Source organism: Poecilia formosa, unplaced genomic scaffold, assembly GCF_000485575.1.
Source record: "Poecilia formosa unplaced genomic scaffold, Poecilia_formosa-5.1.2 Scaffold40, whole genome shotgun sequence".
Taxonomy (NCBI): domain Eukaryota; kingdom Metazoa; phylum Chordata; class Actinopteri; order Cyprinodontiformes; family Poeciliidae; genus Poecilia; species Poecilia formosa.
The window spans coordinates 2142313-2155415 of NW_006799979.1; the positions used below are offsets into that span (position 1 = coordinate 2142313).

Below are 13103 nucleotides of genomic sequence, written 5' to 3' on the forward strand. Positions count from 1 at the left end.
CAACATAGCAACAACCCATATTAGTCCAGAATTGAATTGGATCCTACTATATCATTGTCATCATGTGGAGACAATGCAAAGCAAATGTAGTACATTTTCCCCAACAGGTATGAAGTTGCTGTTTTTGCTGCTATAAGGGGAATTCGCTCTTTCTTGCATTTTGACAGAACTAACGGAAGCCAAACTGTTTATATCGTGGAGAATTTATGTATCAAACATCAGTTTTCTCATCTTTATTTTAAGTCGTATTTGGTTACTTTTCACCAATACATATATTGGTATTGGTGAGTGGTATTGGCGGGTTGGGCATTGTTTGTCTTAGTTTTTTGTAAAAGTTGGATGTCTTACTAGAAAAAAATGGGACCTTGTATGTTTTCTGATAATATATTGTATCGGTCGGATACATATGTTTAAAACTCAAAATATATTCATCAGCTTTTGTAGGAATGAACCCTTATGCAATAATTTTCAGAACTGATGTGCCTGTAGACAAATAAATGCTGGGAAACATAAAAGTCGCAAACAATAATAGGGTACTTATTTTTTTATTAAGACTAAAAACTAAGCAATCCGGTAAGCAGAAGTGTGCATTACAATAATATTCCATAAATATACATTCTATTCATGTCTTTAAAGGTATATAAGAGTTCCCTTTTAACTTAATTTTATGAAGGCTCATAGCTTACTGTGCAAAGTTCATAAAGGCAGTGCATGCAGAATGTCATGCCGGTACAATAGAATAAATGTAGGCGACTTTGAGAATCTTTAGCTTTAAAATGAAAGTCATTTCTCCATTCTGCTGAAATTTGTGGCTCCACAAACACCTTTGTACCACCTGACATCATAAAGATAGTTTAAATCCAAGACGTTTCACACAAAAAAAAAAATCCTCAGATCTTATCAGTCAAAATACTCCCCAGCAAGTAATACAGAAACAGGCCTTCTTTCATTTGTCAGGAAGGCTCTTGCAAATATGTTTGTGGTTTCAAACCTTGACAAGTGACATCTTCAATGTCACTTTTTCCAAGTAAACACAAACTCCAGTGTCATGCATATAGCCCCTGCTAAGAGGGAAACATACAGGCAGGTATTATTTCACACAAAGACATGGGCAGAGTATATTAGCAGCATTTTTTTTTTTACCAAGACATGTCACAATCAGCTGATAATTGCAATGTTATCAATGGCATTCCAGATATACCTCCAATGTGAGATTGTGGTTGCAGAGTGCATTAAACAAAATGGAAAGTACATACACATGTTAGAATTAAGCATATCGTTGGTGTAAAGTGACTTTCTTTATTTACATCTGTTAAAATCTAATTACATGAAACGACAGGTGTCAGAACACTTTCAGACCAAACTTCTGCTGAAATCTGACATTACAGTTTGTACGTTGTATGTGAAATCACATGCATTAGCCCTATAATGAACTGAAAACCATGTCAGTGCTGTTTATTAAAGGGGTTTTAGTGACTTATAGCAGCTATTGTGAATCTTGTGAAACAATATGAAATGCCTATACTTGACAAATATTTTGTCTTACATATAGAAAGTTTACTTTTTTTCATATCGTCCACCAGGTGGCAGAAGATATTCATGTCAAGCGTTGTTTTATTTATTTATTTATTTTGGCACATGATTGTTTGATCTTCCACTGAGATCAGTGATTTGGCATTAGATGTTTTCTCTGTCAGTGTAAGGTGGAGGTTACAAAACATTCCCTTGATTTCTCTTCTTCAAAAGTTATATTATTGCATGATTGATTGAGCTACTGATTAATTGTTTGATTAGAAACGGTTTGGTCCAAAAATGCGTAGGCAAAAGAAACACAAGATAAACAAATAAAAGTCACCGCAGCAAAGAGTAAAGTGCAGTTGACTCAGATATAAGCTTCATACAGCGTCTTGCAAAAGTATTGACACCCCCTTGGACATTTGCACACGCGTGATTACTTTTGGAAGGCATTGTGGACCGCTGTTTCTTTTTACACCAAACTTCTTTGCGTTTGTGCTTAATTTAATTTTTACTGGTATTTTCCATGGTGCTAACAGACAAGACGTTTATTACAGATGTATTCATTTTAGCTGAAATCAAGACAAGACGCCCAAACATCTAACTGCAGTTTCAGCTGATAATGCCTTCCTGTTTGCTTGATTAATGGCTTTTAGAGTAAGAAAAAAAAAAGAACCTTAGATATAGTTCTTAACCACAAAAAAACGTGGCTAGAGGTTTGTGTAAACACAGGCTACATGCTAACATTCAAAATGCAAAAATGAAATTTGCTACTAGCTTTCAGTCAAGTGCTAAGTGGTATTTCTTTCCTAACAATCTACAGCATAGCTCTGACTACGTTAAAAGGAAGGCAGGTAAGGTTCAGGGATGACGTTACAGTCCATCATGTCCTTGAGGGTCCACAGCAGCTACTTCAGCTGTCAGCTTGGTTAAAAATTCATTGCATTGATTTAATGTACAGCAGAGATCCAAGTGTCGTCCCCCTGCTTTTTTTTTTTTTTTTTTCTGTGTGCACCCTGGTTACAGTGCTGTGTTTGGAAAGAGTCAATATAAATGCACTGTTCCTCCTGCTTGGCTGGGATATAGGAATACAAGAAGAGTAACTTTTGCTTGTCAGGAGCCCTTCAAAGTAAAAGCCCATCGTCCACAACAAGAAATACCAAACTGTATCTCCGTGTGGGGGAGGAGGGAAGTAACGAAAGTGTTTCAGTAGCAGCAACGCAACAAGAAAATGCTTATATAATTTAAATCTGTTTTGGTGTCAGTAAAATAATTCACTTTGACGCACCCAATCTTACATGGTTTCCAGCAACTTGCAACCAACAAAACCATGATGGATATTAATTTGTAAAGAGCCTTTAGCGCTCCAGTTCCTCTGCTTTGGGTCAATATTCAAAATCAGTTTCAGGAGTTATTTCCATTAAGAGGACTAAAAGCATTGTCTGGGCAGAGCAACATTATTGTCCTTTTCCTGTAAACGGAACAATTTTTTATTTTTTATTTTAAATAGAAATGTGTTCTCATTAAAAGTGTTACTGGGTATTAACAAAACTATTTACAAAAAAGGCAATTATTATAAAGTTGATCTATTTTGAAGAGCTACCAAATAGATATAGCTGTGATAGCTGCACATTCTGCACCTCTTCCTGTCTCTGCATAGGCATGCAGGTGTTTTTAACTCCCTTTTAAAGGGCGCTAAGGTATGACTGCCAAAATCCTCTTATAGTACATATTCAGGCAATCGGTTTAACTTCACATACATCCTTTGACTGAGAATTAGTTAAATATGTAGCAGGTATGTTTGTTTTTTGTCTCTGTTGAATCCAGCCCATGTCCTTTGTGACATCCTGGGTTTTTCCTTGTGTGAATACTTGCCAACCAGACTATGCTTAAATATTTTATTCAGAAATGTCAATATTAAAATGCTACAAAAGTTCAGTAACAGAATCGCACTTTACACGTCACAGAGATCCGTTGGAGATCTCTCTGAAGCCGCTGCTTTCGGCCCACCGGCTGGGTGGATCCTCTGAAATGTTAAACTTCCAATCTTTTATGTGTGCACGGTCGTTATCGAGGTCACTCATTTTGATTCCAGCCCTCTCTTGGTGGTTGTTCATAACTGGGGCCTGTTCGTTGGCCAAGCTTTGCGAGCTGATTTTTTTCAGCCTGTCTTCATGGTGTGCTATTTTGTCCGGTGTGGGTCGATCAGCTTTTGGATGGTTTCTCAGTGGTGCAGGTCCGAAGTCCTGTTGACTTGGCAAGGCCACATAGTTTCTGTGGCCGGATTTAAAAAGCACCGACTTGTTGATCTGTTGCTTGCTGCAAACCGGGATTTTATTAGTCTGTATCGTGTTGGCGTAACGTGAAAACCAGTCCCGCTTGAAAACAGCCTGTAGCTGCTCCACCACTGTGGAGTTCCTCTCTGCCACATTTTCTGGATGACTGATCACAAGGCCTGCTCCTGCGTTATAGTTGAACTCTTTCCCCACCCAGTCAAGGTTGCCTGTCAGGAAACAGAGCAGAGAAAGAAGAAGGATGATATTGCAATAAGATGCAAATATTGATACAGTTTTATGTACTGATGATTTATTGAGGGCTTTATGGACTGTTGTTGCATTTAAGCAGACTTCTTTAGCATGCATTTTAATTGGAAACCAAACTCCACATGTCCAACAGTGCACTGAACAGGATTATATGTAACATCTCGGTTTCATTCGACTGAACCAAAAGTCAAGAGGAGTGACAATCTGTTTGGAGAAAAAAAAAAATCCACAATCATTTGGCTGGTTGACTGCACAAAGGCAAACGCTTACCCACAATCCTTACTCAGAACAATTGAGTCAGATAATAAACAATATTGTGGTTGTGATGACCACTGCATTTATGTTAGTCACTTCAGACATCCAACAGTTTCAATAAATGGTTACTTAAAAACATAACCAATCTTATGTGGCATATCTGTTGGAAGATAGCTGTAAGCATTCACAAAGGCACTAAGAAAGATAATATCCAAAACTGCCTTTCATGTCATGTATGCTTGTGTTTAAAAGGCAAACTCATGCTTTTTGAGAGCAGTGGTGTCAAATTCACAGTGTTCTGCTGTGAATTTGACCTTTCAGTGACATCAGGGTCTTGTTAAATTTTTCACTTCAGTTTCAGCTGATAATATGGGAATGAAATTTCAATACTCTATAAGAGCCCAAATGACCTGATAATAATTAGCCGCGTTAAATAGAACATAGGCCATGCTGTCAGTTGCACTTTGTGAATTTCAGGCATTCAGCATCTGGAGGTGAGCAACATAGGGTAGCATGGTACGCTAAGTCAAAAATAACAATAGATATGTTCCCAGAAGAAAAAGACATTCTCCCAGATGATTGGGAGAGGACCTTTGGCGCTTTGGAGTTTGGGGATTTACAAAAGTTTATAACAAAAATATAGATCTTGATAAAAATGAATCATAAAGTGCTTTAGATAAAGATGCTTACAGATTCTGTTGTCTCATGCGGTAAGAGAGGAGTTGTAACAGTAATAACTCTGCAGATGAGCTCACCTATATAAACGGCTCTGTCTGTAACCATAAATCTATTGTGATTCATTCCACTGAGATCGCTGTCCCTCTGCACTTTGAAGAACTTCTACACACACAAACAGAGGCACACAATTATAGAGTGAGCGTACAGCGCATATACAGGAGCTGAAAATAGTACAGAGTGGTGTTGCACTCACAGCTTCCAGGGAACAGTTGGCCTGCTCCATGCAAAGGCTCTTCAGGGACCAGATGAAGTTAAAAGTAAGAGGATGAGTTTCTTCCCAGCAACTTATCAGCAGACGGATGTGGACCTTCCTCAAGATCAGCGCCTCTCTTAAAAGGCCGTCGATACGAGACCAGTACCTTGGCACCGATGCAAAGGAATCCACAGGCATGGAGCCAGACAGACACACAGAGAAGCGCAGAGAATGATAAATCACTTACAGGTCAAAGCAATGCATTCAAGTTATTAATGGTCAATCCTTGCCAAAAACAGCGTGGAGTGGCAGACAGGCTCTAACCGTTGCATGTCGAGGAGGAGGGGCAGATAGTCAATAGTGGAGATGTAAATGAAATGGCGGGCCTGCTGGATGACTGCGGAGATTGCTTCCAGATCGCTGCTGCGATCCTTGGTGATGAAAACATGTGGCGAGCTCTGTCAACAGAGAAGAAGCAGAGTGCAAATACAGTTAGGTTGCGTTACGACTGCTGGACTGGGAATACGCAACTGCTGACTGCGTGCTGTACTCTGAAGATGACATCAGAGCGTTGTGTAAATAGTTTATTACCGGAGAGACTAGAACAAGGATCTTGATGATGAGCAGAAATCCTTTGAAGGGTAATGCTTCTAATATAATGCTAATGAACAAAGACCACTTTAGTCTGAAATTTACATCAATGCCGGCCTATTTATAACGTGGGGGAAAGAAAATACCGAATCGTATATGTGGTTGTAATCCTTCAAATTTAGATTCTGTTGTAAAGTTATTCTTTTGCTGAATATATTGAACACATACTCAGGTTACAACCACAAAAGCCAATGTATTTAATTGAGATTTTATGCAATAGACTATCACAAATTAATTAATTATTGTGAAATGAAAATGACAGGTGTCTCTTTACATCAACTTAAATCCCACATTTGCTTCTCTTTGGCAAATTTCCCATTATGTTATGACTTGAGGATTCTGGGTAATTAATTTTGCTAAAACATAAATTAAATGTTACATTCATCTCATTTGACAAATGCAAAAGTGACACTTTGGTTGAACTCTGACATGTCAATTATTATCAAGTGAAAAGCCTCAAGCCTAAGAGACTTCTCAAATCACTGGCTTTAAAATTCAAGTTATGCTCCGAGTCTTTTTATCGTCACAAAGTTTGTGACTCAAGTCAAATTGGCGTGACTCTGTTGTGCGTCTCTGCTTGCTAAAATAAACTGGAGTCGATTAATTTCATGCCCTTTATCATTATCAAAATTGTGTTTTGTCGTCTCAGTGAAGCTAATAAAAAAAAAAACACACAAAAAAAACTGATACTCTGTAACTTACGGAGATGTAGGTTTCAACTTTTGTTTGGTTAACCAAGAGACTTCCAGGTTTCTCTTTGCTAAAGAAGGGAAACAGACGCTTGGACCAAAAGGTGGGGATGAAGGTTTTATGCTGAAGCCCCCAGTAGAGGCTGAAAATCTTGTGCAGGTCCAAAGCCAGAGGTTTGCAGTCGTACACCACCACACCGAGCTCCTTCCTCTGCGGAACAAGTAGAACACAATTAGACACACAACCAACATCAACTACAGTTGTATTCACTTTCTCATAAAGCTCATTTATCAGATTAAAATTACCGTCAAAAAATAACTACCTTTCAGCTGGTACTTTTCAGCAAACCCATATTTCTCTATTATAAATGTTTTATTGTATATTCCAATACAAAAGTGTAATATTTTCTGTACTATAAACAGAAAATCATCATAATTAATAGGAAGAAAATGGCTGGAAAATACTAATCTGTGAGGATTTGGTTTTTCTGTGTGTCAGTTTAGTTCCTGTGTCATCTAGTCTGCCCTTGATAGTCTTCCCTGTCTGATCCTTGTCTTTGCTGTCTTACGTTTTGTTGTTTCACTGCCAGTGCTAAAGTTCTTGTTACTTCGCTCACTTGTGCTGCCTGGACTGCGCACTTGCTTTTTATACTCATTAAATCGTCAAACTAAGTTGCTGCCTCACCTCTCTGCTTTCGGGTCCGAACCTCAAACAACCGCGAATCAATTCACTTTGTGGATAAAGTTCTGGAAATGCATGGAGTTTCAATGATATTCTAACTTATTGAAAAGATCTGTAGCTATTTATTTATTATGACATTTTCTTTTCTTTTTTTTATTTTTTATTAAACTACGTTGAATCACCTCCTGAATAAATGATGCTTAACACACACTTGCTTTGCCTCCTTTTCTGCAATATTATGATCATTTCCCTCCACACTTTCCACTGTAATATTTCCGCTTTGGTTCATGATGTACTTTGAGGTGGGTCTACATTACGGTGGTCAGAGATCTCCAGTCCATGCTGGCGCTGCCGATGTAGAAATGCTTCCTGTCGACGACCCAGAAAGATGACTTAAGGAAGCCTTTGGTTAGGGCTGTCATGTTCACCTCGTGAACCTCAGCGTCTGCAAAATTGGGAGGGGAAAAAAAAAAAAAGAAGAAATGAAAGTACACGTTGAAGCCAATAAAAGACAGAAGCAGGTTGTTTATGACATGAACAACAAAGCAAGAGACTAACTGAGAAACACGCGCATATTTAATTACTGACAGATTAAACATGTAGACGCAACATGTCGTGTGTTTAGCTAAAAGCAGGTGAAGCGTAGAAAGCAGAAGGGTAGAGCTGACCGTGATTGTCTGCGAGCGTCTTCAGCTCTGCTGAGTCGAAGTCTCCTGTGGAGATCTTCAGCTGGATTCCTTTGTCTTTCAGTCCCTGCAGCCTGGATAGCAGAGCCCTGCCCTGAAACAACCCAATACTGTCTTATTAGTGTTCTAATAAGACGGTTCACTTCCTAAACTTATGTTATTAATGCTGTTTATCCCATGTAGAGAGCTACAGTGTCTGTGATGTTGGTTTTGATTTCTGCTCCCAGTGATAGTCATGGTTATTAGTGTTGTGGATGCACTTGCCAAGCAAAAAGTCTATTTTAAAACTACAAAGAGTGCACCGACGGCACACAAAGAACGATGCGATGGATCACATTTATCCAACAAGACGACGGATCATTTTGAGAACGGCAGTGAAACGATCTCTCTCTAGTGGCGAAGCTTTATTTTGCACTGAAAGATGACGCTCACTAAGAAGCTGTCAAAACACAAAGCTATCATCTTGCTGTTTAAAATTCAAAATCAGTAATTAATTCAGCATCTTTTATTGGCTACATTTCAGTTACGTCTGGCAAGAATACAACTGTAAGGATCCACAAAGTTAATGTAAAAAAAAAAAAGTAGTCAGAAAACATTGTTGTGTTTTTTTTTTTTTTTTACTTTTGAGGCCTTTGCTGTTGCACTGAAACCAACAACTGAAACATGAGCAGGGGAATATAAAACAGACAGTATATGTATCAATGAACATCGCAACCTGTGCGGTGTAAAGTGTCTGACAGCTTGTGTTGTTTCACCTGAACGGCAGCAGAGTAGAAGTTGGACTCGTAATCGAAGGGACTGAGGAGCCACACGGGGGAAACGATCTCTACATCAACTCGAGCTTTGTCCAGTAAGCTGTTGAGCCCTGTGGAGAGAGGTAGGTGGAAGGCGCTGTCGTCCGAGAACCACATGTCCGCTGGGATGTTCTCCACAAGCACGATGCTGTGGAGAAAGATGGTATAAGCAAAACTGCCTTAAGTATGAACAGCATCAGGCTCAGATTTGCTTCATATATGTCTTTTTTTTCTTTCGCTTAGTTTCACTGCAAGTGTGGGATATTAGTTCATTTTCATGTGTAATAGGTGTTGGCTCTGTGGATCTTCGTGTCCTTAACTTGTCTTTAGTCATCGGCCCTGATTCATGGCTGACGGTCGTCCCTTCTGTTCCCCTGATGTGAGGAGCCGAATTTCTCCTCGTTTCCCTGCTTGACTGACCGAGTCCGGGTGTTTATTACAGTGTGTCAATTTCAGACAGAATTAATGAGGTCCACAGTCTTTCAAAATGTAATTACCCGTTATACCTTCATGGCAGAATTATACACACTGCTAATGAAATAAGATTTTTTTTTCTTTTTTTTTTTTTTACCTTCAACCACAAGGCAAATTAGTTAACAGCCTTCTTCTTCCTTCATCTCTGGATCATTTGCTTAATGAGTGAAATCAAATTTTTCCATACACACACACACATGCCCCCAGATTCCGTTAATCATTATTAAATTTTGCACAAGATTGCCTCTAGCAAATACCGGGAACAGCAGTGGACTGATGAGATGAGAGCAATGCCAGCTTCATGACTACTTTTTCGTGAAAATGGATTCATTTGGGGTGTGATATGCTTGCTTGCTGCATTTCTGCTGCTCACTTCATGTTAACATTAGGGAATTTATTTTGGTCTGTCTGTGTTTTCTACCACATGATATATTTTAAAGCAGATGTGAGCAGAGTATTGCCAATACCAATATATTGATACTTTTTATTTACAAAGTAAGTTTCATATATCGTTACCTTTGGGTGTTTTTGTGGGGGGGTTTTTCCCCATAACCTTAGGGCAGACTTCAGACAAAATTTATAAGTGTCTACAAAATGTCAGCATGACTAACAGAAGCAATAGAAAAATAACACATTTTTTGTTCATTTTTCTTAGATAAAGTTCAGGAAAAATGATCTGAGAGCAAATCAAAACAAAATCTTTTTTGAGGTAGATTTGAGAAACTACAATAGAAAAATGAAATAAAATTTCACGAGGAAATCTGAAACTAAAGTATCGATCTTACCATGCTAGTTTTGATCCGATACTCTAAGTCTTAATATTGATTCAATCGATATTTTGGATCGATCCGCTGAACATCTATTTCAGAACAATCATCAGCTGTTCGGAGAAGAACAGCAGTCATGTGCACGTTGAGGAAATATACACAGCTGCAAGTTTGGTTCAGTAGATTGTATGAAATAGGCCGACATGCTCCGTTAGATTCTCTGCACGAATGTAGTGGACTTTATGATAAACACTAGCTTAAATATTAATGTTAAATGATGGGGAAAAATGGACTCCATGGTTGCCGTTTAAGCCTTAGTGTTTGGAACTTTCATAAACACGTCATTTAGAAAAATCAAGAATTTTTCCTATATTTCACAAAGTTCTTTGAAATTAAATCAACAAGAAAAGGAAGTTTGCAAAACCTATTTCTGTTGCCATTTTCAAGCTCAGTACTATTCAGAAATAGATGCTGAATTAACAACAGGATTAAACAACAACTTTGGCCAGCCAAATCTTTAGAGAGAGTAAAAAATAGACAAGCAAGCAGCTGTTTTGTGTGGGTGAACAGCTTTACTGCAATCTTCGCTGCTTCTTGGTTGATCAAGCAACTGGATAAAATGTTTTCCGAGACTCTTTCATAACCACTTCTGACAAGGAAACGATTTCGGTGACATTTGGCCGGAACTAAAAAAAAAAAAAGCGTAATTTAATGGAGATTGGTTCGCAATTGCTTCTCATTAAAGTTTTTAAATCTCATCAAATAAATAATCGGGGCATGGATGGTTTGGCTGTCTGTATGACTCAAAGGTTAATTTGGTTAACTACAAAATGATGCTGCCAATATCCTGACAATGTGTCACAATATTACAGCCTAAATCAGCAGAGCGCTCTCTATTGAGCCAGGCTACTGTCACAAATTTATTGCACGCAGCCAAATTAGATTTGAGAACTGGGTTCTTTCCAAACTCACACAAACAGCATCAATATTTGGTGTAATTCTGTAACCCACTGTACACATATGGGCTATTTATAGTCATTTAGTTCATTTTTTCCATGTTATCTATGTTATTCTCACTTTCATCCTTTCCTGTTGGTATGCCCGCTTGCTATTTGTACGATTTTTATGCTGCTGAGTTTTATTTTGTTATTCTTCTTGACATATTGTTGGATGATCTGTTGATCCATTGATACTGATTAGATTTGAACATATCCAGCAGTTAGTGAAGGAGAGCACACTTTAGCCATGGAGGGATTGCTTGCTTGTTTGGCTTCAGTAAATGTATTTTATCATGATAGACAAATGTTCAAGATGCATTTCTCTTAGTCGGTAAGCTCTTTGTGGACAGAGACAATTAAAGGTCTGGACGTGTTTTCAGACAGGTCCGCTCTTTCAAATTTTGAGACTATTTGATTCTGTTTTCTTCTACTGTCCCTTTTATGTCTTCATCTATGAAGCTACAGACACTCCTGCTGAAACTGTGACATTTTCTCAAGCTGCAATTAAAAATTGCAGAAGAGACAAGACTTCACATGACTTCACATACATTGTGTTGATTGAGTCGATTTAGCTGACTTTGTTCATTTGCTGTTGGGGTTTGGTTGGGTTCGTTTGTAGATAGTCTAACTTGGTTCAGTGGGTTTATTTGCTCCTTGGGTTTGGGTTTCTGTTTCTTTAGATTAATTGCATGCCTGCTCCTATGACATTTTGATCCTCTTTTTTTGAGCCCTGACTTTATTTGGTGGATGAACCTGCCAGAACCAGGAACTGTACCAGACAAGAAGTGGCATCTCTGTGTCCACATAGCCAGAACACGACTCAAGGACATTATGGTCAGAAAATGTGTTTTAGGTGATAATGTAGTGGAATCAAACTGAGAGGCCAGTTGCCAGCTCTCCTTCTCCCGAATGTATTTCTGGCTAAAGTAGAGCCGAGTCAGTCTGTGGAAGCTGGCCAAGGGTCAAACTGTTTGACTCACACACTGTTTAATAATAATATCACCCCTAATGTCCTTATGGAAATGGCGGTCAATAAGTTCAGTGAAGAAATGGCGTCAGTGTAAAACTGGCCAATAGATTCTGTAAGGTTTGATTTCTTTAACTCTAAAGTACATGAAACGAAAAGTATTTTCTAGCAACCCGTACCTCAGATTGTGAACACGCAAACAAGCTTGGGCAGCTACAGTTCCTGCTCCGCAATGATAGAAAACAAGGATGGATGGAGAGCAAGTAGAGGAAGGCGTAATCCTATTGAGAAACAAAATGCACTGAGTCTTCTCTAATGGCTTCGAGGTGTGATGAATAGTGATTGTGACTGGCTCAAACACCCAGACAGGGCTCTGTATAAAAATCAGACAAAGCAGGGAGGCAGTGGTTGTTTATCCCTGCAGAAGATTCATTGATTTATGTGGCCTGTGCTGTCTGTGGCTGGTTCCCTTCCTCTGTAACCCGTCTGTGCAGTCATGGGTGCCATTCAGCCCCAGCAGCAAACAAAGCAGTTGGGTAAACTTCATGCTGCATTTGTGTGTAGAAAAAGGGTCAAACAGGAAGAGAGTGAGAATGTGACTGAATGGAAAAAAAACAAAAAACAATTTTCTTTAAATGATACAACCGGGATATCGTTTCACAATATCACACAGCTGTCAGAGCAGATATGTTTCCATATCGAACATGTAGCACTCAAAATAAAAATCAGTAGTGAGTGTAAACATGCGGTATATAACTGGGCCATGTGCTTGCCTTCGACTACTGGAGCACTCTCACACTAACAACCTGGGATCCTGCTGGAAATCACAGCGTGGCCGAGTCTGCTCTTGACATCGGATGTAAATGATCTGCCCTCTCTCGAGCCGCCCTGAGCTCTCTGTGTGCAGCAGCGAGAACATTAACACGCAGGCTTCACAGCTGCCTCCATCCTGCTTCACACAAGGTGTTCAATTTAGTTTTACCAGGAAGGAAAATACCACAGGGGAAAAACATTCCATTCAACGGGTGTTCTTTATTTGATGCTAAAAGCCTCGACAAGCTTGCATGATTTTGTGTGTGTGTGTGTGTGTGTGTGTGTGTGTGTGTGTGTGTGTGCGTGTGTGTGTGTGTGTGTGTACGTGTGGGTGTTGG

General features: G+C 39.0%; 1 protein-coding gene across 2 annotated transcripts in view; it reads right to left on the reverse strand.

Moving 5' to 3' along the window:
* Positions 1-2471: 2471 nt before the first annotated feature.
* Positions 2472-13103, reverse strand: part of LOC103137433 (inactive phospholipase D5) — a 51051-nt gene continuing 40419 nt past the window's right edge. For both annotated transcript variants that reach the window (XM_016671029.1, XM_007551175.2), the window contains exons 3-10: positions 8708-8894; positions 7935-8046; positions 7584-7711; positions 6598-6795; positions 5569-5702; positions 5245-5410; positions 5069-5153; positions 2472-4018 (exon numbers count right to left, since the gene is read on the reverse strand). In XM_016671029.1, the coding sequence (XP_016526515.1) occupies positions 3477-4018; positions 5069-5153; positions 5245-5410; positions 5569-5702; positions 6598-6795; positions 7584-7711; positions 7935-8046; positions 8708-8894 (1552 nt within the window). In that variant the 3' untranslated portion in view covers positions 2472-3476. The remainder of the gene's footprint in view (positions 4019-5068; positions 5154-5244; positions 5411-5568; positions 5703-6597; positions 6796-7583; positions 7712-7934; positions 8047-8707; positions 8895-13103) is intronic.